The sequence below is a fragment of the Numida meleagris genome, chromosome 2, assembly GCF_002078875.1.
Source record: "Numida meleagris isolate 19003 breed g44 Domestic line chromosome 2, NumMel1.0, whole genome shotgun sequence".
Taxonomy (NCBI): domain Eukaryota; kingdom Metazoa; phylum Chordata; class Aves; order Galliformes; family Numididae; genus Numida; species Numida meleagris.
In genome coordinates, this window is record NC_034410.1 from 53602118 (window position 1) to 53628065 (window position 25948).

Consider the following 25948-nt stretch of genomic DNA (forward strand, 5'->3'; position numbering starts at 1 on the left):
GGGGCCCAAAACTGGACACAGTACTCAAGGTGGGGCCTCACCAGGGCTGAGTACAGAGGGACAATTACTTCCCTGCTCCTCCTGGCAACACTATTTCTGATACAAGCCAGAATGCCATTGGCCTTCTTGGCCACCTGGGCACACTGCTGGCTCATGCTCAGCCGAGCATCGACCAATACCCCCAGGTCCGTTTCCTCCATACAACCATCCAGCCACTCTGCCCCAAGCCTGTAGTATTGCCTGGGGTTGTTGCGGCCGCAGTGCAGGACCCGGCACTTGGTCTTGTTGAACCTCATCCCGTTGGCTTCAGCCCAGAGATCCAGCCTGTCCAGATCTCTCTGTAGGGCATCTCTACCCCCAGGCAGATCGACACTTCCTTCCAGCTTGGTGTCGTCTGCAAACTTACTGAGGGTGCTCTCAATGCCCTCATCCAGGTCATCAATAAAGATATTGAACAGGACAGGCTCCAGCACCGACCCCTGGGGAACACCACTCGTGACCGGTCGCCAGCTGGATTTAACTCCATTCACCAACACTCTCTGGGCCCGGCCCTCCAGCCAGCTCCTTACCCAGAAAAGGGTGTACCTGTCCAAGCCACAGGCTGCCCGTTTCTCCAGGAGAATACTGTGGGAGACAGTGTCAAAGGCTTTGCTGAAGTGTAGGTAGACCACATCAACAGCCTTTCCCTCATCCACCAGACGGGTCACTCGATCATAGAAGGAGATCAGGTTGGTCAAGTAGGACCTGCCCTTCACAAACCCATGCTGGCTAGGCCTGATCCCCCGGTTGTCCTGCAAATGCCACGTGATCTCCCTCAGGACAATCTGTTCCATAACCTTCCCTGGCACCGAGGTCAGGCTGACAGGCTTGTAGTTCCCCGGATCCTCCTTACGACCCTTCTTGTAGATGGCAGTCACATTGGCAAGTTTCCAGTCTTCCGGGACCTCTCCAGTTGACCAGGAACGCCGATAGATGATGGAAAGTGGCTTGGCTATCTCTTCTGCCAGCTCCCTCAGTACTCTCGGGTGGATCTCATCTGGCCCCATGGACTTCTGACAGTCCAGGTGGAGTAGTAGGTCTCTGACCATTTCCTCCTGAATCATGGGGGGTTTGTTTCACTCCCCATCCGAGACTTCCAGCTCAGAGAGTAGAGTGCTCTGAGAACAACTGGTCTGGCTTTTAAAGAAAGACGTAAAAAAGGCATTGAGAACCTCAGCCTTTTCATTGTCCTCAGTGGCCACATTCCCAGCCGCGTCCAGTAAGGAATGGAGATTCTCCTTGGTCCTCCTCTTACTGTTAATATATTTGTAAAAGAGTTTCTTGTTCCCTTAATATTTATTTATATACAGATATTTATATACATTGAAAAGATTCCCCCTTAATCTGCTCTCCTCTAGATTAAATAGTCCCAGGTCTCTATGCCTCTTCTCACTGAAGAGATGCTTCAGTACTTTAAATATCTTCTTGGCACTTTGTTGCTCTCTCTCCAGTAGCTCTCTGTACAGGGAAGGCCAGATCTGGACATAGTGCTGCAGATGCAGCCTCACCAGCGCTGAGTAGAGGGGAAGGATCACCTCCCTCAGCCTGCTGACAACACTTCTTGCAGTGCAGCCCAGGATATCATTAGCCTTCTCTGCTAATGCAAGGGCACACTACTGGCTCTTGTCCCACTTGGTGTCTTTCAGGTCCTTTTCTGCCAAACTCCTTTCCAGCTCACTGGTCTCCAGAATATATTCATACATGGGATTGTTCCTCCTCAGGTGAAGAACTCTGGTGAGACCAGTACCCTGAGAACTAGTGACCAGAATAGTCTCCTTTTAAAAGAGTGAGCCTCAAATTGCAACTTATTTTGAAAGTGAAATCCGGCATAGGGATGATGGGGCCTTGAAGGACCACAGCATATCCCATATGCATTTTACATATGCTTCAGCACCCACAGAAGTCTCTGAAAGGCTTTCCAGTGACTGGAAAGGAATTGGCAAGAGTTACATGTGGTTTTAGTATTAAAGGAATTAAAATTAAACTTGGTCATGTTTTAGGTGCATAAATGACGTAACTGATGTAAGGGACTGCTTTTTAAATAATATCATATTTCAATCAGATTTTCCATTGTTATTTACTAATTCTGATGGTGTTAGAAATATATTTATTTTGCAATGTATATCTGGAGTATATATTGAATTAGCACAGAATTGTGAATGTTCGGATTATAAGCACAGTTTGTAAAATCTGTGCTTAAAATTGTGAGAATTATTAAAATATGAATCTAAAACAAATATTTTCACTCCTTCTGGCCTCTCATAACCCTTAGCATGCTGGAGATAAATTAAGTGTAACTGCACAAAAAAAATGTTAAAACAACCTTGTGGAAGATTTTTTTTAATAGGCCTGCACCTAGAAAAACATCTTTCCCAAACTGTGAATCCACACCACTGTAATTCAAACAGTAACTCCATTGATCAACTTGTGGAATGAAAGAGATTCCTACAGAATGCAGAAAAAGAAAGGTAGCCACTAAAGCAGTGTAAATAAAGAAAACAGTCTAGTGGTGTGGTGCGTGCTTTGAAAAAATCCTTTCACTTCGTAGATATGTTTTAGAAATGATGCTGACTGAAGCATTTAGCATTTAGATAATATATTTAATAGATGATATTTTGCAAAACTTCGTTTTGAGAGTTATAACAACTTTTGTCAGAAGTGAATTTGATTTAAAAACTAAGCAATAAATTACTATTTATTTTCACCTTTAAAATGAAGATTTAGAAGGAAATTTCAAATCTGCTTGCCAAGAGCACAACTGTGATAAATTTGTATGATGAAAGTATAAAGAGATGAAATCAAAAGTGGAGGAGAATCATGTCTAGGCATTCTGAATCTGCGTTCTCTCTCAGCTTGGGATGCTCTTGGAATTTAAGCGGAAAGATCTGACAAGTATTCAAATGCAGTTTGAATTTACCTTTCTCTAGCTCTAGATTTCCAAAAGCTGAAATGATATGTTCTATTTCTTTTCTGTAGTAGAGGATATTTATTTCATTAGAGAAGTTGAACTGTGGAAATATTATTACTGCATGAATATATATATGATGGAGTAGTATGTATTAGTTATAATTTTCTATGGATTTGATTAGATATCACTGTTTTCTACAGAAAATAAATAGAAAAAAACTGAAAGTCTATCACTCAAGTAGATTAATTTCTGTGATTCTATGAGATGGGATACAACTCTAGATATCAACACCCTCAATTTTAAAAACCTGTCTTTGTTTCTGTCCTTATCAGAATTCCCTAGTTCACTTCAGGTCACTGTAGATGTTCACATACCAGATATGATGGTGTAGCCAGATACATTCACATCTGTGTAGCTTAGGTTGTGTGGTCATGTAACGGAATCACAACATTTCAATGTTAGGGACATCCTGTCAGATCCAAGATAAATGTCTTCTCCCGTTGAGTCTAATGTTATGTAGTTGCATTATGTTTGCCAAAATTATTTTGTGTTTATTTTCCTTTCTTTAAAATAACATTAAAAACCCTACATAGGACTCCACAGGGTGTATCAACTAGTTTGCTGGTGTCATTCCCAATGAAGCAATACAGCTGCCAAACAGACCACTGGGGAACTGACCAGGCTTACAGAGAAGTTAATTTTTGTGGGCAAGAGACTTTCCTGGAGAGGGTGTAAGGGAATTAATGCATTTGAACTCAGTGTTGCTTATTTCAGTGTTCTGGTTTTACTTTCTACTTTTAGCTACAATTATGATGTAAAATTAATATTTCTATGAAACATACTTAGCACTTAAATAACTGTTGAATACTAGTTTAGTTTTACCATCAATCATGTTTTTACATTTACAAAATCTCAGTTTTTATATTGGGTGTAGATCCTAAATTGTATAAAATGATCACAACTGTAGTGAAAGCAGCAGAACTACCATAAATCACCCCATCTGAATATTAGTTTCCTTAATCTGTTTTTCCAAAAACAACTTGGATTTTGATAATAAAGAAAGCAGTTTAAAGTCAATCCTTCTTCTTCACTTTTCAGAATTGTTTCAGCTTTAATCTACTGTAACATTCTGCCATTACTTGAGTATTCTTTATTACTGGTACATTTCACATATCTAGCAGATCACACAGTGCCACTAGAAATCCTAATGTCTGGATTTCAGGGGATGAACCCACATGGTGGGTGTTTTATTGGCTATTTGCAGGATGATGTTTATGTTTGCAGTGCTTTTATAACTTGCTGACAGAGTAATAAGAGAGAGGAAACATCTAGATCCTGTTCACTTTTAGATTTTCTTGACAGTTGTGTAAATATGAGTAGGAAACAGGAGAAGGTGGAGAAGGAAAGTGATTCCAGCTGATAGTGGAAGAAAATGGAGCTGGAAGGACCTGGAGAACTCACTGCTCAGAACTTGGAGAGTATAGAACCTAGCTTGCATAATGCTATAAATCCAACTAGATTAAGAATTCTGTAGAAATTCTGATATGTCAAAGTGCATGCTTTAGTTCAGATATGATTAAAATTTTATGCATTGTAGTTATGCTGTTACTTCATGACACACATCTATGCTTACCACCAGTAAAATTGTTAAGATTTCTGTTATTCAGTGTTCTAGAGGAAATTAAATTACTTTTGGCTATATATGTGCAAAACATAACATATTCTTTGTCTAATAAAAAATATATCCAGTTGTACAACTTAAAATCTAACAGACAATTCAGCTTTTCAAGACAATATCTGCTGGTTATTCCATGTTGTGGACAAGCCATGGAGAGCTGCTGGCAGTATGTTGCAGAGAAAAAAGAATTATTTCAGTAATTCAACATGATAGTAGAGCTGTTAAAGTGAACATTAGCAAGTTGGAAAATGTATTATCTACAATTTCACTTTAAATTGATGATCCTAATATTAATTATTATCAACCTTATAATCTGCTGTAAGCCATTAAGTCGCCAGACAGATCAAAAATGTCACATGTAGATAACTCTAACTTTGGTAAACACAGACATATGCCAATCTGAAACTAATGCCTCCTGTTTATTTCCATGGAAACTACAAATAACAGATACAAAGAGCACAACCACGCTATTTGATAGAGCAAATTCTCAGCCACAAAACATATAGTCACCGCTATCAGCCAGTTCACACAGATGAGCTGATGGAGATGGTCTTCATTTTGCGATGTAACAGCTGAATATGGCCATCTAGAATATGGCTTGTCTTTCATGTTACCGTTGCCACTGCTGAAATGCACCACCTGTTGCCTGTGCTAACATCCACTCTTTGGTCTCCATAAACATCAGCAAGTGTTGATTAATGCCTGTGGATGCAATTTTTTCTACATGAAGCGATTTGGTGACATACCTCTGTTTCATATACACTTCCATGTCAGACACCATTTAGTTAGACTGCTCCTCTGCTGCCATTTGTCACTTGGCAACGAAACGTAATGGAATATTGGTGGGAAGCTTCAATCTCTATTCCTATATCATTAGGGGAGAGATGCATAGAATCATGAAAGAATTTTAGAATACCCTAAGTTAGAAGGGACCCGTAGGGACCATCAAGTCCAACTCCCAGCTCCACACAGGCTCCAGATGCTTCTTGAACTCCAGCAGCTTCAGGCCATTAGCTTTGCCCTGGGGAGCCTGTTCAGTGCCTGACCACTCTCTCAGTGAATAACCTTTTCCTGATATCTAACCTGAACCTCCCTTGTCGCAGCTCTGTGCTGTTCCCTTGGGTTCTGTTGCTATCACCAGAGAGAGATCAGCACCTGTCCCTCCGCTCCCCTCCTAAGGAAGCTGTAAGCCACCATGTTGCTTCCCCTCAGTCTCCTCTTCTTCAGGCTGAACAGAGCAAGGGACTTCAGCCACTCCTCATACTTACTTGCTTTCTCCAGAGTTGCCTTTCATTTTGGGGAAGAAATTCCTGCAAAATTAACCCATTTTGCTCTGTGTCATCTCTTTTTATGGTGCCTACCCAAAATGTACATCTGCAAATCTGATGTCCTAGGACTATGATCAGTCCCGCTGATCAGGAATTTAGACTGAAGAATTTTTTTTGTCATTATTAAACAAAAATATGTGTGAGTTAGCTAAGCTATGTGTTTTAATGTCTTATTTATCACTGCTGACCTGTGCAGTATACTCTGAGTAGGCAGTCTGGTATTGCATACGTACCACAATTAAAAATATGCTGCAAGTAGGAACATGAATGCATTGTAATGGATTAGTTTGAAGAAGTGGAAATCCAAAAGGTGAAAGCAAGTAGAGGAATTGCATTTTTATTCAGATAGTGAGGCAGCACTGCTTTGTAACATTGTATCTTCTCTGTTCTGTTCCACGCCCTTTTTTTATTTGCTCCCAACTAGAAACAGAAATGTCAATCTGTCTCCATGTGCCATGCAGAGTATTTAAAATATATATCAAACTACTTCCCTGAATTTGACTTCCTGAGAGCCCCAAATTGTATCTGAACTTGTGCCAATAAATAAACTTTTTCAATTTTCATCACTCCAAGACATCAAAATTAGAGAAGAGTTTTGAAGTACAGTCCAGGATACATTTCCCTCTTTCTTATTTGGTGAATGGTATTTGTTCAGTGCTGCTTAATACTACTGACATTCTAAGTTTTATACATGAAGTACTATAAGTGAGAATTCTGACTTTATTGGTCTCTTTGCTGATGAAGAAAATAATTCATTATAAAACAACCTTTTTAAAATTTCTCATTTTCTTTTGTGCTTCCATAGCATACTTGGTAACTGACCTGATTGCTTTGTTTTTCTTTTTTTCATTCTTTCAATTTTTTGTTCCGCTTACTGGATAATTCAGTTTGAAGAGAGTGACGCTGCATCAATCAGTGATACTATTGTCGAAGTGGAGTATGTTGTCATGGATGTATGGTTTTTGTTATTGGTATTCCACATCATAACATCATGTAGTGCACTGGGAGTTAAAGAATTAATGCTCCAGTTCTGCAGATTGTCAATAGTTTTCAGATACCTTTCTCAGAAAAGAAAAAGAACTACATATCCCAGAAGACTTCACTGTTCAGAGGGAAAGGTACAACTGCTCAGGAGTCACGAGACTGCCCTTCTTTTTATTTCTGCTCGTCTCTGTGACGTGTGCTCCCTAGCTATCTCGCCTTCAGCGTTAGAGTAAGGCCACTGGTATTGGACACTCTCTCATTTTATTTGATTGATTAGCTTCAATTCCAATTATATTTTATTATATTGTGTTGTCTTGCATTCCGCTATCATATTTAGAAAAGTAGTTTTCTCCAATTAGCTTGTTGCCGCTGTTTTGGTTTTAGGCCCATCTCGGGGCATGGGTCCGTGGGTTCCTCCACCTCATTTAGGCACGGAACCAGGCCAAATCGAGCCAGAACCATGACAATGTGTTCATTAAAAAATTATTTGAATTTCACACTATCGAGACATGTATTAAAACCGCTACTTACTATACATTGTTAAGATGATTTAAATGACTTTAAAAAGATAGGTAAGCTGTATGTATACTGCCAAGCTTCCGTTACAAGATCAGGGCCCTAACATTCTGATGTCTTTCATTATTGATGATATTTGCTAAAAACCTAAGGTGTGAATATTGTAACTGGTGAACAGGTTAAGACTGGAGGCAGTGTGGGCTGCAGCGACCATGCCCTGGTTGAGTTCCTGATCTCAAAGAATGCAGGCCTGACAAAGAGCAGAGTCAGGACTCTGAATTTCAGGAGAGTGAACTTCCAGTTGTTTAAGGATTTACTGAATGGGATCCCCTGGGAAATTTTATTTAGGGACATAGGAATGAAACAGAGCTGGCAGCACTTTAAGGACAACTTTCTGAGAGCACAAGAGTTCTCCATCCCCCAGCATAAGACACCAAGCACAGGAGGCAGGAAACAAGCTTGGCTGAGCAAGGCCCTGACAGTCAAACTGAGGGGAAAGAAGGGAAAGTAATGTATATGCAGTGGAAGCCAGGGTAGGTGGCGTGGGAAGAATAAAGGGAGGTTGCCCCAACACAGAGTTTGGATCAGGAAAGCAAAGGTGCAGATGAAACAAACTTGGCAAAGGACCTGAAAAATAACATGAAGGGATTATTTAGCTACATTGTTCATAAGAGATAGGAAAAGCAGAATGTACCCTCTCTGATAAAGGAGAAAATTGGTTTCCTCAAACATGGAGAAGGCTAAGGTGCTTAACGAGTTCTTTGCCTTGGTCTTCACTGCCAGTCAGGCTTCCCACACCTCTCGTGTCCTTGAACTTCTAGGTGAGGGTTTAGAGAACAAAATCCCTCCCAGTATAAGAGCAGAGCAAGACTAAGACCGCCTCATGAGGCTGAATGTGTACAAGTCTATGGGTGTGGACAACATGCAACTCAAGATCCTGAAGGAATGGGCTGATGTGATTGTCAAACTACTCTCCATCACATTTGAAAAGTTGTGGCTGTCAGGCGAAGGCCCTGGTGACTTGAAAAAGAGAATAATTACTCCCATTTTTAAGAAAGAGAGAAAAGGAAGACCAAGGAACTGCAGGCCAGTGAGCCTCATGTCTGTGCCTGGGAAGATCATGGAACAGATCCTTCTTGAAGAGATGAGGAGGTCATCCAAGATAGGCAGTATGGCTTCACCAAGGGCAGACTGTGCATGATCAATTTGGTGGTCTTCTATGATAGAATGATGGCACTAGTAAACAAAGTGCAACTGATGTTATCTACCTGGACTTGTATAAGGTGTTCCCACACCACATCCTTATATCTAAATTGGAGAAATAAGGATTTGAAGCCTGAACTGTTAGGTGGATAAGGAACTGGTTGAATGGTCACAGCCAGAGGGTTGTTTTTAATTGCTCTATGTTCAAGTGGAGTTTTGTCCCTCAGGGTTCCATTTTGGGACTGGTTTTCTTCAACATCTTTATCAACAGCATAGACAGTGGGATTGAGTGCATTCTCAGCAAGTTTGTAGGTGGGACTAAACAGACATATTCCTTCTATCATGTTCAACTGACATGATAGAAGGAAGGGATGCCATTCAGAAGGGCCTTGGCAGGCTTGGAAAGTGGGCCCATGAGAACCTAATGAGGTTCAAAAAGTCCAAGTGCAAGGTGTTGCATTTGAGTTGGGATAATTCCAGATATGTGTGTACGAACTGAGAGAAGAACTCATTGAGAGCAGCCCTGTGAAGAAGGATTTGGGGGTCCTGATGGACAAAAAGCTGAACATTAGTCAATAGTGTGTGCTTGCAGCCCATAAGGCCAACTATATCTTGGGCTGCATCAAAAAAGGGTGGCTAGCAGGGTGAGGTGAGGGAAGTGATTGTCCCCCTCTACTCTGCCCTCATGAGACCCCACATGGAGTACTGTGTCCAGGCCTAGGGCCTCCAACAGAGGAAGGATACAGAGCTGTTGGAGTAGGTCCAGAGGAGGAAAATGAAGATGATCAAAGGGCAAGAGCATCTCTCCTATGAAGACAGATTGAAGGAGTTGGTCTTGATGATTTGGAGAAGAGAAGGCTCTAGAGAGACCTCACTGCAGCTTTCCAGTACTTGAAGGGAGCTTACAAGCAGGAAGGAGACCAACTTTTTACACAGTCTGATAGTGATAGGACAAGTAGGTACAGTTTAAAACTAAAAGAGCAGAGTGTCAGCAGTTTACAGGCAGGTTCAGCCTGGTTCTGTGACTACTGAGGCAGGGGGACCCACGGACCCATGCCCCGGGAAAGGCTTAAAGGGTAGGGAGATGGGCCTAAAAACAAAACAGTGCCAACAATCTGAGGAGAAACAAACTAATTTACTAAATAAGATATCAGAATGCAAAATAACACAATATAACACAGTATAATACAATTTAATTGGAACTGAAGATAATAAAATCAAATAAAATGAGAGAGAGTGTCCAAAAAAACTAAAAGGCCTTACTCTAATGCTGGTGGTGAGTTGGCTAGAGAGAGAGACACTGCTGGGATGAGCAGAAGGGGAGCGAGAGCAAAAAGGGCCATCTCATGATCTGCGAACAGTTTTTGTCTTTCCCTCTGAACGGAAAACAGTAACAGAACAGCAAGCAGTCCTCTGAGAGATGTAGTTCTTCTTCTCTTCTGAGAACCAGGTATCCGGAACTATCCATGATCCACGGAACTGGAGCATTAACTCTTTAATTCCCAGTGCACTACATGATGTTATGATATGAAATACCAGTAACCAAAATCATAAAACCGTGACACAGAGATTTAGATTAGATGTTAGGAAGAAATTCTTTACTCAGAGGGTGACATGGAATTGAAACAGGTTGCTCAGATTAGCTGTGGATGCCTCATCCCTGGAAGTTTTAAAGGCCCAGTTGGATGGGGCCCTGGGCAACCCGATGTAGTGAGTGGCAACTCTGCCAGCAGCACAGCAGGGGGGTAGGAAGTTGATGATATTTAAGGTCCCTTCCAACCTTAGCCATTCTATGAATCTAAGTTTTATAATTTTCCTAGAATGAATGATTACCCACAGTTCCCTTTGGCTTGTATAATCCTCCTTTTGCCACTGATCTAAGGACAGAATCTTGTAGTGCAATGAGGGGCTAGGAAAGACAGCATAAGCAACAGTAGGAGCTTCTGAGTAACTGTTCTCTGTCCTGGCTTCCCTTTACATCTGAGACAAGAGCAAATATGAGATGAGGATTTTGCTCTAGGTCAGTGTGCCAGACTATGTTCAGTGTCTTTAAATATGTGGCAGTTCTTCCCATTTGTGCAGACAGCCTCTGCTGACATCTCTAACTGTTAAATCTGGAAAACTGTCAAATGCCTCTTCCAGTACTTTAAAAAAGGACTGTCTTCATAATCTTGAAAATACATATTTTGGTAATGAGAGCATTAATCATGACCCTGCAAGAATTTGTGCCTTTAACATTCAAGAGACAAAAAGAGATCGGTAAAAAGAAAATAAGAAAACCAATTTAATTTTTCCCCATGAAAATACATAACAGACTTAGTTAACTGTATTTTGCCTGATTTCCAAGGTTATTTTGAAACAAAAAAGTACAGGATTATAATTCACACGTTTTGTTATGAACATAATGGAAATTAAACATGTATTAGTTTAGATGTTGTGAAAGATCAGACACACGAGACATCAGCACTGATGATTCATAATAATACTGTCCCTAAAGCTCAAATCTGATTTATGAAATGCTGTATTGCTGCCTAGTGGTGAAATGTAAAAGCACCTGCTGCTTTTCAGTCATTAAAGACTACTTGTCCCTCAAGCTGGCAATGATATCAACCATATCATAGTTTCTGTAGTTTACATATTAGCACTGCACACAATTTTCATTCCATAAAGCCAGTGACCAAGCTTGCCACAGACCCATTCTATTGGAAAGCTATAATATTCGATACAGATTCTGTAATTCTTACATAGTTTAGCTTTGTCCAGTTATCTGGACAAAGATGTCCTAGTAGCCTGCTCTTACTCTTTCTCATACACACACCAGCTATACCTGAGCAAGGCTGGATACAGTAGCAACCTTATATCACACTAAGTGCAAAGACTGCATAAAAGCAGTTTCAGTGCTGACTTTGTCACAGAAAAGTAGTTGGGATAGACTTCTGTTCTCCTAAAGAAATTGTAATGTTATTCAAAACTATATATTGGGAACAGCCTTGCTGAAAAGGAGTGGGAGTAATGGTGAATGCCAAGCTGGACATGAGCCAGCAATGTGCTCTCATAGCCCATAGAGCCAACCATACCATGTCCACATCTGGAGTCCTCAGTACAGGAGAGGCATAGACCTGTTGGAGTGTCTCCAGAGGAGGGCCACAGAAATGATCCAAGGGATGGAACACCTCTCCTGTGAGGCTGAGGGAGCTGGGGCTGTTTGGTATGCAGAAGATGAAGGCTCTGCGGAGACGAGATAGCAGCTTTTCAGTATCTAAAGGAGGGCTATAAGAAAGTAGGGGACAAACTCTTTAGCAGGGCCTGTGGCGATAGGACAAGGGGAAATGGTTTCAAACTAAAGGAGGGAGATATAGATTGGAGGTAAGGAAGAAGTTTTGTAGAAGAAGGGTGGTGAGACAGTGGAACAGGCTGCCCAGAATGCGGTGATTTGCCCCATCCCTAGAGACTTTCAAGGCCAGGCTGGACCAGGCTCCGAGCAACCTGATCTAGCTGTAGATGTCCCTGTTCATTGCAGGGGAGTTGGACTAGATGACCTTTAAAGGTTCCTTCCAACTCAATTCTAGGATTCTATGATATTTAAAATGTTATTTATTAGAGCTAACACTATAAAGAAAGAGAGGATAGTACAGACAATCTCACAGCCCTTCAGATGGTGGGGACCCTGATCTGTGCACTATTAGATAAAGGCAAGGCCACACAAGGTGGACTAGTTGCATGGGAGCTGCCCACAGGCTGCTCTGCCACCACAAGCTGGCAGAGGTAATCCTGCTGACGAGGGCTGGATATGCCATATAGCACAGGCCTGCAGCTGTGCAGGTGAACTGCCATGTGAATCACCAGTTCCTCTACATACAGTAGTCTCCTGGTCATAATAGCTACACAAAGATAGAGAAAAGCTTTAGATTTTAAATTCATATGATTTTTTGCAGTCATTTTTATTTTCTTTTTTAATTTTGAAAAAATACAGATAGTGTGTTCTTGTAAAGTCTAATATTAAAAGTGGATTGTCCTTCAATATCATCCTTAGCTGAGGGCAAAGCTACCATTTGTGGTTTAACCTCGCAGGTGGTTCAGCACAACACTGTTGTTCGCTCCCTCCCTCCCTTCCCACTGGGAAGGGGGAGAGTATTGATAAAAAACAGAGTAGTACTTGTGGGTTGAGAGAAAATTATATAAGATAGAGAAAAGGAAAAGGATGATAATTTTGACAAATATACGTACATATATAAATGTATATAACAAATGGTGCACAAGCAATTGACCCCCAACAAATGCCCAGCTATCAAATCATCACTGAGGTTGAAACAAACTTCTGAAGACTGTCTAGTCAATGTTTCCTGCTCAAAGCATCTAGAGCTACTCAGACGTCTTGATGTAATACTTCAATTTTCCTTGTTTCACCTTCTCATCCTCCTGAACAACATGTTGTGATCAGTGCAGTGAAGGTTGCCCCCAATTTTCACATCCCCCACCACTTCTGCCTTATTTGCAGAATGAGGCCCAGCATACCCTCATCAGATCCTCAGTAATATCTACTGGAAGGTTATTGTTAATGCACCCTAGAAATCTGCTGGACTACTTGTGTCCTGCTGTGTTGTCCTTGCAGATTTCTAAATTCATGTTTTGCAATATTCAGAGAGAAAATTTGGTGGGATGGAAGGGATGGTAGATTGTGTTTTAGGGGATGTCTTTTAATAGAGAAATATTCCTGTAAGTATGGAAATCTTTTTCTGTGAAGGGGATCTTTATTAATTTCTCTTTGTATTTTGCACTAGCACATGTGAAAATCATGCGTTCTTGTGACCATTCCCTATAGTTGTTATTACCCTCCATGCCTAGTTCACGCTCTGCATGTGACACCTTGTAAGCCAGATGATTCCCATGTCCTAATTCTTTGGGGATATATCAGGTCCATAGGTTCTTTCTTTTTCTCTATAGTCACATGCACACTTATGCACACAATCATTCATTATGATTAAAGTAGGTGGTTCACTGTGAATGTTTCTATTAAATACAGACAGTCCATAAGATTGCCCTAGATAATGCATCAAACAACTGATGGGTTTCAATCAACTGGTTAATAGCTCTCTTAGATTTACCACACACTGCAATCAAATTGTTAAATATTTTCCACTTTGACCTCTCATCTGCTTCTGAGGAAAGAAGGACAGTAACTATTTAATGCCTATGCTATAATTGATAACCTACATTTCTATGGCTGAAAAAAAAAAAAAAAGGTTGTCTTTTAAACAGACTTCTATCATCAAAGGAGAATGGTTCATTGAGTAAAAGTACACATTAAAAAAGTCGTGGTTCTATAAACAAACAGCCATATGCAAATATATACATATATATGGAAGTTCTAGATAAACAGCCAAAAACAGCCTAGAATGTGATTAGATCAGAAAAACTGAAAAAATGGCTTGTATGGAAGAGAAACAAATCTATTGATTAGCTTGAAGGCACATTAATGAAACAACATTTCTCCAGCAAGTTCAGATGGGAGAAACATAGGAAGAATATTCTGTGCAATTGAGATGCATATTTAATTGTATTTAGGTACAAGAACTACATGGTTGGGTTTTTTGTTGTTGTTGTTTTTTGTTTTTTGTTTTTGTTTTTTTTTGTCCAATAGAGGGCAGAGTGATAATGACGAAAGAGCAGATGCTGATTAAAAAGTATTGAAAAACAGTTTGCAGAAAAGAATGCTGATCCTGATTCTCCGTGTAAGTATTACAGCTCCCACTGACTGCAGCCTTCCTTTTGGGTTTGCAATATCACTAAAAAGAGATTTCTGCATGGATCTGGAGAAAAACGCACTCTAACAAACAGAACAGAATAAAATAGATTAGAACACAACACACAGTTGGAAGCGATCTTCAAAGATCATGAAGTCCAACTGCCTGACCACTTCAGAGGTAATCAAAAGTTAAAATGTATTACTAAGGGCATTATACAAATGCCCCTTGAACACTGACAGGCAACTAGTGTCAACCACCTCTCTAGGAAGCCTGCTATAGTGCTTGACCTCTCTCACACTAAAGAAATGTTTCCGACTATCCAACCTGAACCTTCTGTGGTGCAGCTTTGTGCTATTCAGATGTGTCTTCTCATTAGTGACCATGGAGAAGAGACTAGCACCTCATTCTGCACTTCCCCTCTTCAGGAAGTTTGAGATAGCAAACTTTTCTCCCAACTAGATATCTGAAGCCGAGAAAACCAACAAAGTCACTTGACACATCAATGAGTTATGTCAAGCAGGTATTCACTTTATTACAGTGATGGGTGCATGGGGGATCACTCCACCAAACAAGCACACCAAAGAGAGAAACAACTACATATTTAAAGTCACAGCATATAAATATTCATTACATTCCAAGAAAACAGGCTGAAATTCCAAGAAATAATTAACATATTTTCCCTCCCTCCTGAGAATACGTGGTGTGGATCTCTGGTGGCCGTGGGATGAAGACTAGTAATCATTCTTGCTGTGAATTTCCAACCTCTTAAGAGAGGTCAGCCCAAACCGGTTCCCGCTGATGTTACGTTGAGATGAGGCATCTTTTTTGCCATCTTATCTTCAACAACAGGACATCTATTCTACTTTCTTGTCTTCCCTTGACAAGTTTTGCAGCCTCTGCATTTTGTTCTTGAGCTTACATTTACGCAAGCCTCCTGTCCTTCAGTTTGTATCCGCTCAAGTTATGTGAAAAAGGGCTGTTTTCACAATATAGAGAAATTGTTCTCATGATTGATAACCCTAGTGTCCTCGGCCACATAGGACATGCCTTCATAGAATCACAGAATCATTAAAGTTGGAAAAGACCTACGAGATCATCTAGTCCAGTCATCAACTCATCACCACCGGGCTCACTAAACCATGTCCTTCAGTGCGACATGTACCTTTTTCTGGAAAACCTCCAGTGACAAGGACTGTATCACTTTCCTGGGCAGACTGTTCCAATGCTTGACCACTCTTTCTGAGAATAAATTTTTCCCAATATCCTGAACCTCTCCTGGTGCAACTTAAGACCGTTACCTCTTGTGCTATTGCTACTTAACTGGGAGAAGAGGCCTACTCTCAACTCACTACATCCTTTCTTCAGGTAACTGTGGAGCGCAGCAAGATCTCCTGTGAGCCTCCTCTTCTCTAGACTAAACAGTCCAAGTTCCTTCATCCATACCTCGTAAGTCTCATGTTCCAGACCCCTCACCAGCTTCATTGCCCTCCTCTGGACACGCTCCAGGGCCTCAGTGTCTTTCCTGTAGTGAGAGGCCCAAAACTAAACATAGTTCTTGAAGTGTGGCCTCACTAGTGCCCAGGACTAGGGGACGATCACCTCCCTAGTCCTGGTGAATTCCATTTGTCACCAGCAAGCCTGGTGATGAATAAACCATCACATGATAAAAAAAAAACAAAACTCCTTGTGGCATCAACCTCTTAGCCAAGTGTTTATCAGTTGGGTCTTCCTGTTCCTCTCAGTATTTTTCCCTGCTTGTGAAGGGATCAAGGAAAAGACCACCTGAGCTACTCCAACTAACTATCCCAATGCCCTAAAGTCCCTTTTGATTCCCTTGGATTTCTTGGAGTCCCTTGGATTTCTCCCTGCAACCTCATCACTGCCAACCTTAACTATCAGAAGTGGGTAGTAATCAGAGGGCCATATCAGACTAAGGAGCTTCCTAGTAGTGTCCCTGACTTGAGCTTGAGGGAGGCAGCAGGCTTCACTGTGACTAGGGTCTGGTCAGCATATCAGGCCCTCTGTTCCTCTCAGAAGGGAGTCATCTATGACAATTACACTTGTTTAGTTCTTGGCAGAGGCAGTCTTAAGGTATGGAGGTGGCTGACTCACCCTAGAAAACCCTCTGTGTGGACTTTCTTCAACATCCTCACTTACCTGTCCTTCAAGTCCCAGGGCCTCCTACCTATTCTACAAGGGCACCTGGGAAGGTGGGTTGGTAGGCTGGGAGGGGGTTCACCTGCCATCCCAAGCAGGGGCCTGTTTCCACTCTTCCCTGACTCTTAGGTCCCCTCCTTCTGCCTGATGATAATAGGATAGGGGATCCTCTGCTAGTTGCAGTGTGTCCTGCCAATGACTTTCTTGCAGAAGTGGAAGGGTGTGGCTCCCCCAGTTAATCTCCCTTTCACACTCCCTGATGCTTCTTAATCTTTCTACCTCCTCCTTTAGCTGTGCACCAGGCAGTTTAGATCATTCACCTGCTCACACTGCAAATGAATAGTATCTCTCCAGTACTTGTGATAGCCTCAAGCACTCCCTGCAGCCAGAGACCTGGACAGCTGCATGTCTGCATGTGGGTGATTGGTCTGAATAGCCATGTTGTTTCTAGCAATGCCTTTTGGCTGAGTGTAGACCATTGCTAGGTCTAGTTCTACTGAAAAGCTGATGACCACTAGTTGAGCTGGCCTCTCAAGTGGGGAGTGGGAACTGCATCCTCCCATCTTGCCCTCCCAGATGAACTGCTATGCAAACTGCCAGGTCATGACCTACCAACATGCAATGACCTGTTTATCCATCCTGATTGCCATGCTTCCAGTTACTCACGCTCCCTAGGGGCTGCCTTTGTATATGTGGGGAGCTTCTGCCATTACTACTGACTTTGTTCACATCATGTTAGAGTCACCTCTCATCAGGGGCTCTGCACATCTGCACCCTCTCTCTCCCTGTGCTTCTTTTCATGGTATTTTTACCGTGGTTTTGCCTTGGTTATGACTCTCTGCTAAAGGTCTCCGATCACAAGCCTCCACTCTGAAGTTAATCTGCTTGAGGCCTTTGATAAAATGGCTTGCTATAAATAGCTTGACCAGCTACAGAACGGGATTGCTTGTTCCTTGTCTTTTTAAACGTGGTACTTGAAAAGAGACCAGTTCTCATGAGTCCCTAAAACCTCTAGAGCTAATTTCTAGTGGATACTGCTAACTAGCTCCCTTAGTAGCTTAACGTTTGCTCTCTTAAACTGCAGACTGGCAACTCTGCTGAACTTATTTCTCATTATACCAAAAACTTTTGAACTATTTCATGATCACTGTGGCAAACACTGCCACCTCCCATCACATCTCCTCAAGGCCTTTTCTGTTCTCAAACAGATGTAGGAGATCACCTTTCCTAGTTGGCTCACTATGTACTTTGGACAGGAAATTGTCTTCAATGTGCTTTAGGAATTCTCCAGACTTGCTTGTCACAGCAGTTTGATATTCTCAGTTTATGTCTGGGAAGTTGAAATCTCCTAAAAAGACTAGGACAACTGATCCACAAATGTATCCAAATTGCTTGCAGCTCTTCCACGCTATTGCTCTGGGAGGGTGGTTAACAGTAGACACTCACAATGACTGAAGTTTCTCTTCAGTTAGTGGAGGAGCCCACAAAGGAGCAGGCCCCAAGACAGAGCTGCTGCCTGTGAAGAGGAGTCTATGGTGGAGCAGGAGTTTGAGGGGATCTGCTTATGCACGATGGGCCCCATGGTACAGACCCAAGTTGGAGCAGTTCTTGAAGAGCTGCAGCTTGTGGGATGTCCATGTATGATCGATTCAGGAAGGATGACGTCCTGTGGGAAGGACCACATACTGGAGCAGGGGGAAAAGAATGAGAAGGAAGGACCAGCAAAGATGAAGGTCTATGAACTGACCATAACTCCCATTCCCAGTTCTCCTATGTCTCTCAAGGGAAGGGATGTAGAAGAGGGAGGATGGGAGGAAGGAGTTTACTTTTAGTTCTCATTGTTCTAGTCTGTCATCAACAGACAGTAAACTACTTTCATTTCTCTTATGATGAGTCTGTATTGCCCATGGCAGTAATTGATATGTGATCTCTGTCTTTATCTCAACACATAAGCATTTTTTCAACACATTTTCTCCCCTTGTCCTTTAGAGGAGTTGGAGTGAGAGACAACATGGTAAAGCTAAGCTACCTACCAGTGTTAAACCACCATAAACACAACTCTTAATATTATTTTCACCTAAAGATGATAAGACAAAAGATGTCTGAGGAAAAATATCTTCTAGATAAGGAGCTAGTTTTTCTGTTTCTAAATATAGCTTCGATACTTTCTAAAAATTATTTATGTATAGAGAACTTCAGACTTCTTCCAGTCAACGGAAGCTTGAACAGTAAACGTTGAAGCTAATGGACAGAGAAGATAAGATATTAGAATTGATTTCATCTTTGGGACAGGGAAAACATTTTTCATCTTTGCGATGACACTAGGACAATGGAAAACACTGCAACACAGGCTAGTCTGGTACTCCGTGTGAGTAATGAATAGCAGAAGTATAGTTCAGCTGAAAAACCTCTCTCTAGTTCCCTCTCTCAGAACCATCTTGCAAGGTTTCAGAACACAGTGCAAGTTGTATTTATTTCACCTGACTTTTACTGGGTACTTTAAGCAAAGCCTTTCAGTTCACTCAGGGTTCAGATAGACTACCATAGCTTTTCCATTACTATTCCATCTGAATTTTTTCAGCCTATAAACCTATTGTGGTTACAGTAGCTGAATAATTTTAAAAAAGGAGAGATGCTTTATCAGTCCACACTGCAAAAATATATACATTATGAAAGACTTGGGAATGTTTAAAAATCATGGAACAAAAAGTCATTTTATAACCAACTTTTAAATTATCCCCTACCATCATTTTTTAATGTTTGTACAGTTTTGTTTCAAATTCTCAGCCTGGGGATAGGTTGTTTTCTCCCTTGAGGGATTAGACTGCAGGCAAAGAGGAGGCATTGTCAGTAAAATTTTCTTCATTTCAAATAATTTTTTTCTTTTCTCCATTAATTTTCATCCCATTATGTCCCCTGTGACAGAGGATTCTCCATGTAAGTAGATAATAGGCATCCACCTGTTATATACTTGAAACCTCCAGCCTTATGTTATGTTAGTAGCACATTAGTACCTTAATGAGAAGCTGTAGTGAAAGTTGTGAGGTTAACTGTTCGATTTCTCATTCTGGATGGCCAATTATCATGCCTGAGTTGATCAGCTAGTACAAAAACACTCCTTGCTTGGAACCAGCCTTTAGCATCTAGTGGGGCAGAGCGGGATGTAGAGATACTACAGGTATTGGAAGCAGAAAGAGGTCCTACGGACATGAACTCGAGGTATTTCAGGTTGCCAGGATGTTCTGAGTTGAAATTAAAATGCTGACTTAGAACACAGATTCTAAGAAACAAAGTGTTATCTATTCTGAAGCATGTACATCCCATTAGCTTGCATACAGCCAGAAAACTTCAGCTCATACCATGACTGTAGTGTATGCAAATGAAGTGCATCAGAATCTGGGGACAGGCAGGCAGAAGTAGAAGCCAGCTCCATGTGCCTCAACATTACTCACCTCATGTGAACTGGGAGCTTGTTTTCAGCTTCTGTGAGTACTTTTTTGAAAAAAGATCTAGGGACAAACTCCCATCTGTTGTAAGTAATGTACTTGTAAACAGGTGGTCTGCTTTCAGCTCCCAGCCTCTACAACGTGTGCAGTATCAGCCTACCATAGGTGACACCAGCTTGCCCCATGTTGTGTTCATACTGAAGTGACCATTGAGCAAGCTGATTTTGCTTAATGCTACATCATCCATTATCTTAATCAATTTTTATAATGCAGAGATGTTGTCACAAGGAAAAGCCTCAGGAACACTAGCAGTGGTAGCCCTGGGGGATGGCAGGCCAAGTAGGTACAAAGAAGTACCTCAACACCACAGATTACTTGGAAGATGTTCTTTACACCTGCCATGGTAGATAAAGTGAAATGTGAAGCATGAATCACAGGTTCAGTTTGTTCTTAGTGATGTTTCAAGACTGTTTGCCTCATCTGTATTTTTCTAATGCTGTTTTCTTGCGATATACTTCATCCAAGAAATGTGGTGAACTTGTGTGTGATGTAGAGAAAGAAAAGAATTGCACAATGATTCCAAATACATCCCTTCTTTTATCTGTAATCTGAAGACATTCAGGAAATAAGAATTTAGAAAGAGGCTAGGGTGCATTTGATCTTGAAAGTGATTTAAAAGCCTGAATTTCATGGAGTTAGAGAATTTTTTTCATGTCTGCTGAGAAAGTTAACAGTTACCTAGCTACTGGAGTTTACAACGTGAGTCATTACAGTTTTATATGGTGTAGCTACATTAAGACATACCCTAAGAACTCTGTTTGTTTTGCATAACATAAATGTTCCAAAAAGAGTGAAAATATACACCAGCCTAAAGAAGAAAGACTTTCAGACAGAACAAGAAACTTAAAAATATAAGGTTAGAGGAGACTGCAAAGACAGAAGAATAAAAAGAAAGGCTTTAGATTTGAGTGGAACTCTGAATAGATTCAGACATTAATCACTCATTAGGATTAAAAATGGCACCCTGTTCTGCTTGTTTTTCACCTCTTAGTAGGAAACAATTGTTTGCATGTTTTTTTTTTCTGTTATACTGTTGAAGTGTACCTGCCCAAAGCTTTAGTTAAAATTAGATGTTGTCATTGTTACTACATTGCCAGGAAGGAATTTGCTCTCTGGGCTTGTTTGTCAGAGATATTTACTTCTGTTTGTTTGCTGAAGCAGAAACTATCTCATTTCAAAACATAATTTCGATAGCAGAAGGGTTTTGACTGCTGTTATGTACACAGTGAAACTAAGGAGATAGATCTGAGAAAAAAAAAAGGAATTAAAATTTGAAGTCTGTTTTGGATGCTGGGCTAATTGCAAGGGTAACAATAAACCCACTGCAATTTTCATCCCGACTTAGTGAAACTGTGTTGTGCACTTTGTAGAGATTTCTTGTTCTCTGTTTTGATTGTGATCTGATCTAATTTGAGAAAATCTTTGCTGAATCCATACTGTAAGCACTTGCATAAGATTTATTTGCAATTTATAGCCAGCTGAAGTGAAATATCTTTTGTAGGAAGTACTTGTTATGTCTCAATTTCACCAAATGTTTATGTGCACCTTTTTTTAGCATATGAGTAATGTCAGACAAACAATAAAGGTTCACACATACACATGGGTAGATGTGTTTAAGCACTAACTGAACTGGGGCATACGGCATTAGCAGCATGTCAGCGGTACTTTAACCTTGCTTTACAGTTTTTCAGATCTTCATTAAATGATTAAAATTAAATGAGCTGTGAACCTCAAGAATAAATAACATGTTTTTCCTCTCATATTTTACAGAACGAGGCTCAAAAGAACATCTTGATCTCACAGAGTTAATAGGAGTTCCACTCCCTCCTTCTGTCTACTTTGTCACTGGCTACGGAGGTTTTCCAGCGTATAGCTTTGGTACAGACGCCAACATTGGTCGACTGACAAGTGCTATAATACCATTGCCTTTCTATAGAAATTTTTCAATTGTAGTTACTGTGAAACCAAAGAGTGATCGTGGAGGAGTGCTATTTGCAATAACAGATGCCTTCCAGAAAACTATTTACTTGGGAATTAGACTTTCACCAGTTGATGAGAGCACCCAGAGAATAATTATGTATTACACAGAGCCTGGCTCTAGTATCTCCCAAGAAGCAGCGTCATTTAAAGTGCCAGTGATGACTAATAGGTGGAATAGATTTACGGTGACTGTTCAGGGAAATAACATTGCTTTGTTCATGGACTGTGAAGAGTATCAGAGAGTTCAGTTTCAGAGGTCAGATCGAGCCTTGGTATTTGAATCTGGCTCTGGGATATTTGTTGGTAATGCAGGAGCCACAGGACTGGAAAAGTTCACAGTAAGTACCATGCGATAAATTCACATCTGATCCAGATATTGAGCTCAATGCTCAGTTTTTGTACTAGGAATATCAAAGTAAATATATCACTTACATTTATGTAGTCTTTTATCTGAAAGGCAGATTTCAGCATATCCATTTGTTAAATTTCTGAGAATAATACCTTTGTAAAAATTCAATATTTTAAATTCTTATTAGCTAGGTATGTTTATTCCACACAATATCAGGAAGAGATAAAGATTATGTAAAATAAAGCTGTTTCTACAATTTATATATTACTTGAAGCTTTTCAGGTGTTCTAGAAAAATGGAATGGACCTAAACCACAATTACAAAGCTTGAATGCAAGCACCCTCCTGCTGTATTCAGACTGGAATTCTCAGCCATTGAGCTTCCAAGGTTATTAAGCAGGCGACCAACTCACTTCTAAACTGTAATAGAAATGTCACACCTTTTATGTCTTGTTTTTGTGCTTCTTTTGTACCTCAAAAATTGCACAGCAGTTTGTGAGATTTATATCTCTTCCCAAAAATTAGTAGAAAAGCACAAAACTTAAAAAAGTATTTGCTTTAGGAAAACAATATATTCTTTCCAAAACTCAAGTGTATTGACAGGTTCTGAGCTCCATTAGATAAGCAACAAAAATAGCGTGTATAATTTATCTGTCTAGTCTTAGCACCTAGGAATTAAAGGGATATACTGATTAGCAGCAAATAAGTGGTAGAAAGGGATATGCAGGAAAACTGCAAGCTTATGCTACCCTATCTAGACAGTTAGAATGACTGGACTATTGGGACTTCCTGATTACTAAGTAGGAATAAGAAACATTCCAGAAAATCAGTTGATTTGGGTACCCTACCAGGACAACTTATGTTTGATAATCAGTTTCTGAGATTATCACAATAAATCTGTAGATATTGTGGAAGGAACGCATAGCAGATTACACTTTAAGGCATTTCCCACTGAAACAGGCTTTTTTGCATGCTATATTGAATACATGAATTTCAGCCATTTGTCTGATTGCTTCATTGCTGTGAATTGTGATGTATAGTTCACACAGTGCCCTTGTGTTTTTATTTCTTTATGCATCATATGTCAGAATTGTTTTAGGGTAGAAAAATTAAAAATTAAGTTGTTGATCAGCTGCTCAGGCAAGAACTTTTTGCCCCAGGTAGAAACAACGCACAGCAGACTGGACAAATGTCTATGTATGTCAGTTGCTATTTTGTTCTGGCTCGTGGGAATTCATCTGTCCAAAGCCCTGGTTGCCAAACACAAAAGGACATAATTACAATCAGATTTTATGGAACAAAAAAGAAATTCTCACCCTTGTCCCTGTAAAAAACGTGCAACACAGACATTAACCAAATAATGCTGAATTAGTGATGATAACAGAGTCTGCAAACCAGTTTTAACAGAGAAGGCAGCTGCAGGCACAAGGCCTAGAGCACCTCATACCTGTCCTCCGTACCACAACAGACTTGACCATTACTTTCCTGGTTGGAATATATGGCTGACAGTAACTTTTGAAAAAGTTTAGGGCTTCTCATTTTGCTTCCTTCACCTTCCAGAGGGACAGATAAAAGGAAGAGAAGAAAAATACGTTCTCCAAACATGATTCACTCATAACATGAAAATTACCCATCACTTCCAAGAGACTGCACAGGTGTCTGTGCATCCTTTCATGTGTAGTTTTCAATAAACTGGTTAGTTTAACATTGTTCAATATCTGATTTGGCCATTATTAAATTTTAGGAGAAACAGGGTGATTCAAATCACTGAGTTGTTATCTCAGATTGTCTGCAAATTCAGGAAGTATCAAATTAATGAGTTTCATGGCCTTTCATGGTTAGAGGAGGTTAAAGAACCTCAATGTTTGTTTCTTTTTCCTTTCTGAAGTATTCTGAAATTCAACAGAAATGTTGCTTTCAAAATATTCCCTTGCCTATAATTTCCCAAAGTTTCTAGGAAAGGGAGAGAGGACAACAGCAGTGGTAACAGGGAGCCAGAAATTAGGGTATGGCAGTGCAAACAAATGGTAGCTGCTCTTACACTGGAATTTGCTTTGTTTGTTTGTTGTTTTGTGGTATTAAACAACAGAAAACCATACTATGATTCTTATCCCAACAGCTGTTGCAGTTTTCCTCACCAAGACTCAGGCTTTCTCTATCTCTGAGTGAGCTGATCTGCTATGCATCTGTGACCATAGTCAGCACACAGAACACAACCAAAATGTTGCTGCATAGTGTAAACAATCTAGTTCCTTAAAGTCATTAGATAAAGACATTTTTTAGGAGTTTTGTGGAGACAAAAGATAAATCTGGCAGCTTCTTCAGGCTCTTGCTTACAAAAAGTGCAAGAGTAGGAAGGCAGAATATGCAGAGTGAGTGGAACAGGAAGACACAGGTCACGCATGATAGATGTCCATACTTGTCTTTTCACACTGTGTGTCTGTCATGCCTAACTCCATGAAACCTCATAAGAAGGGAATGTCCCTGGCATTTCTTTGAATCTTTGAAATTTAAAAGACAAGATTTAAATGATTAAAATGAATATTTCTGCATCTTCAGCAAGTCAGTGAGAAATGTAAACTGCAACTCAGAAACATTTGTTAATCAGAAATCCCATCTCCTTTCTTTCTGATTTGAAGTTTAAAGCTGGTTTCTCCCCAGATCTCTTCACCACTAACCTGTATTCCCTCACTATCCTTTGCCTCCCTTTTCTGGGTTTTCACTTGTAGTTTTTGCAGTAGCAATGTACTTTTTAACTAGAAAAAAGCAGACAGCACTTCAAAGATTCTTAGTCAGAATCCAGAACTATATCTTTCAGATGAAAGGCAAAGTATGTAAGCAATGTAACAATTCTCTTGATCTAAAACTCATAGTCTGGCAGCTTCAAAGTTTTCTGCAAGACCAAAACATGAAAACATATTTACACTTTTAAACTGAGTTCATTTTCAAAAAAAAATTCATGTCTCAGATACTTTTCCAAGCAAGTAGAGCGTTTTATAGTCTGCTTTCAATTTATTTTTCATTTTTGTGTGTACTAGATGAAATATTACTTCCTAGAACTGCTTTTCTTGTTTCATGTAGGGCTCAATTCAACATCTGACAATCAGATCTGACCCAAGAGCTACTGAAGATCATTGTGAAGATGATGATCCGTATGTGAGTATTCTTACAAACACTTCTTTATCCATTCTCAGTTGTATACCTGATTTCAAAGTCATTTACCACAGAATATTTTTCATAGGACTAAATGTAGTATATACTCTTTACAACATAATACAATTCTTCAAATTCTCTATGTGAAGGAATCTTGTTTTTTTTTTTTTACTTTGCAGTCTGTAAAACTGATTTTTAAAAAAATACCCTTTTCTTTTGTCTGTAACATCTCTGAGAAATTGAACAGTGTTTTACATTTATCTAAAAGGTCATCTTCATGAAATATCCTAAGTGTCAAAACAAGTTAACATCATAATGAGGCTGAGGCTTCACCAATCTGGGAAAATTAATAAATACATACATACATACATACATAAAAGGTTTTTTATGCATAGAAGTAG

General features: G+C 40.2%; 1 protein-coding gene across 1 annotated transcript in view; it reads left to right on the forward strand.

Annotated features, from left to right (window-relative positions):
• COL15A1 (collagen type XV alpha 1 chain) overlaps positions 20282-25948 on the forward strand; it is a 100958-nt gene continuing 95291 nt past the window's right edge. Inside the window, exons 1-3 of the mRNA XM_021386366.1 lie at positions 20282-20345; positions 21837-22384; positions 25476-25550. Coding sequence (XP_021242041.1) covers positions 20282-20345; positions 21837-22384; positions 25476-25550 — 687 coding nt within the window. The remainder of the gene's footprint in view (positions 20346-21836; positions 22385-25475; positions 25551-25948) is intronic.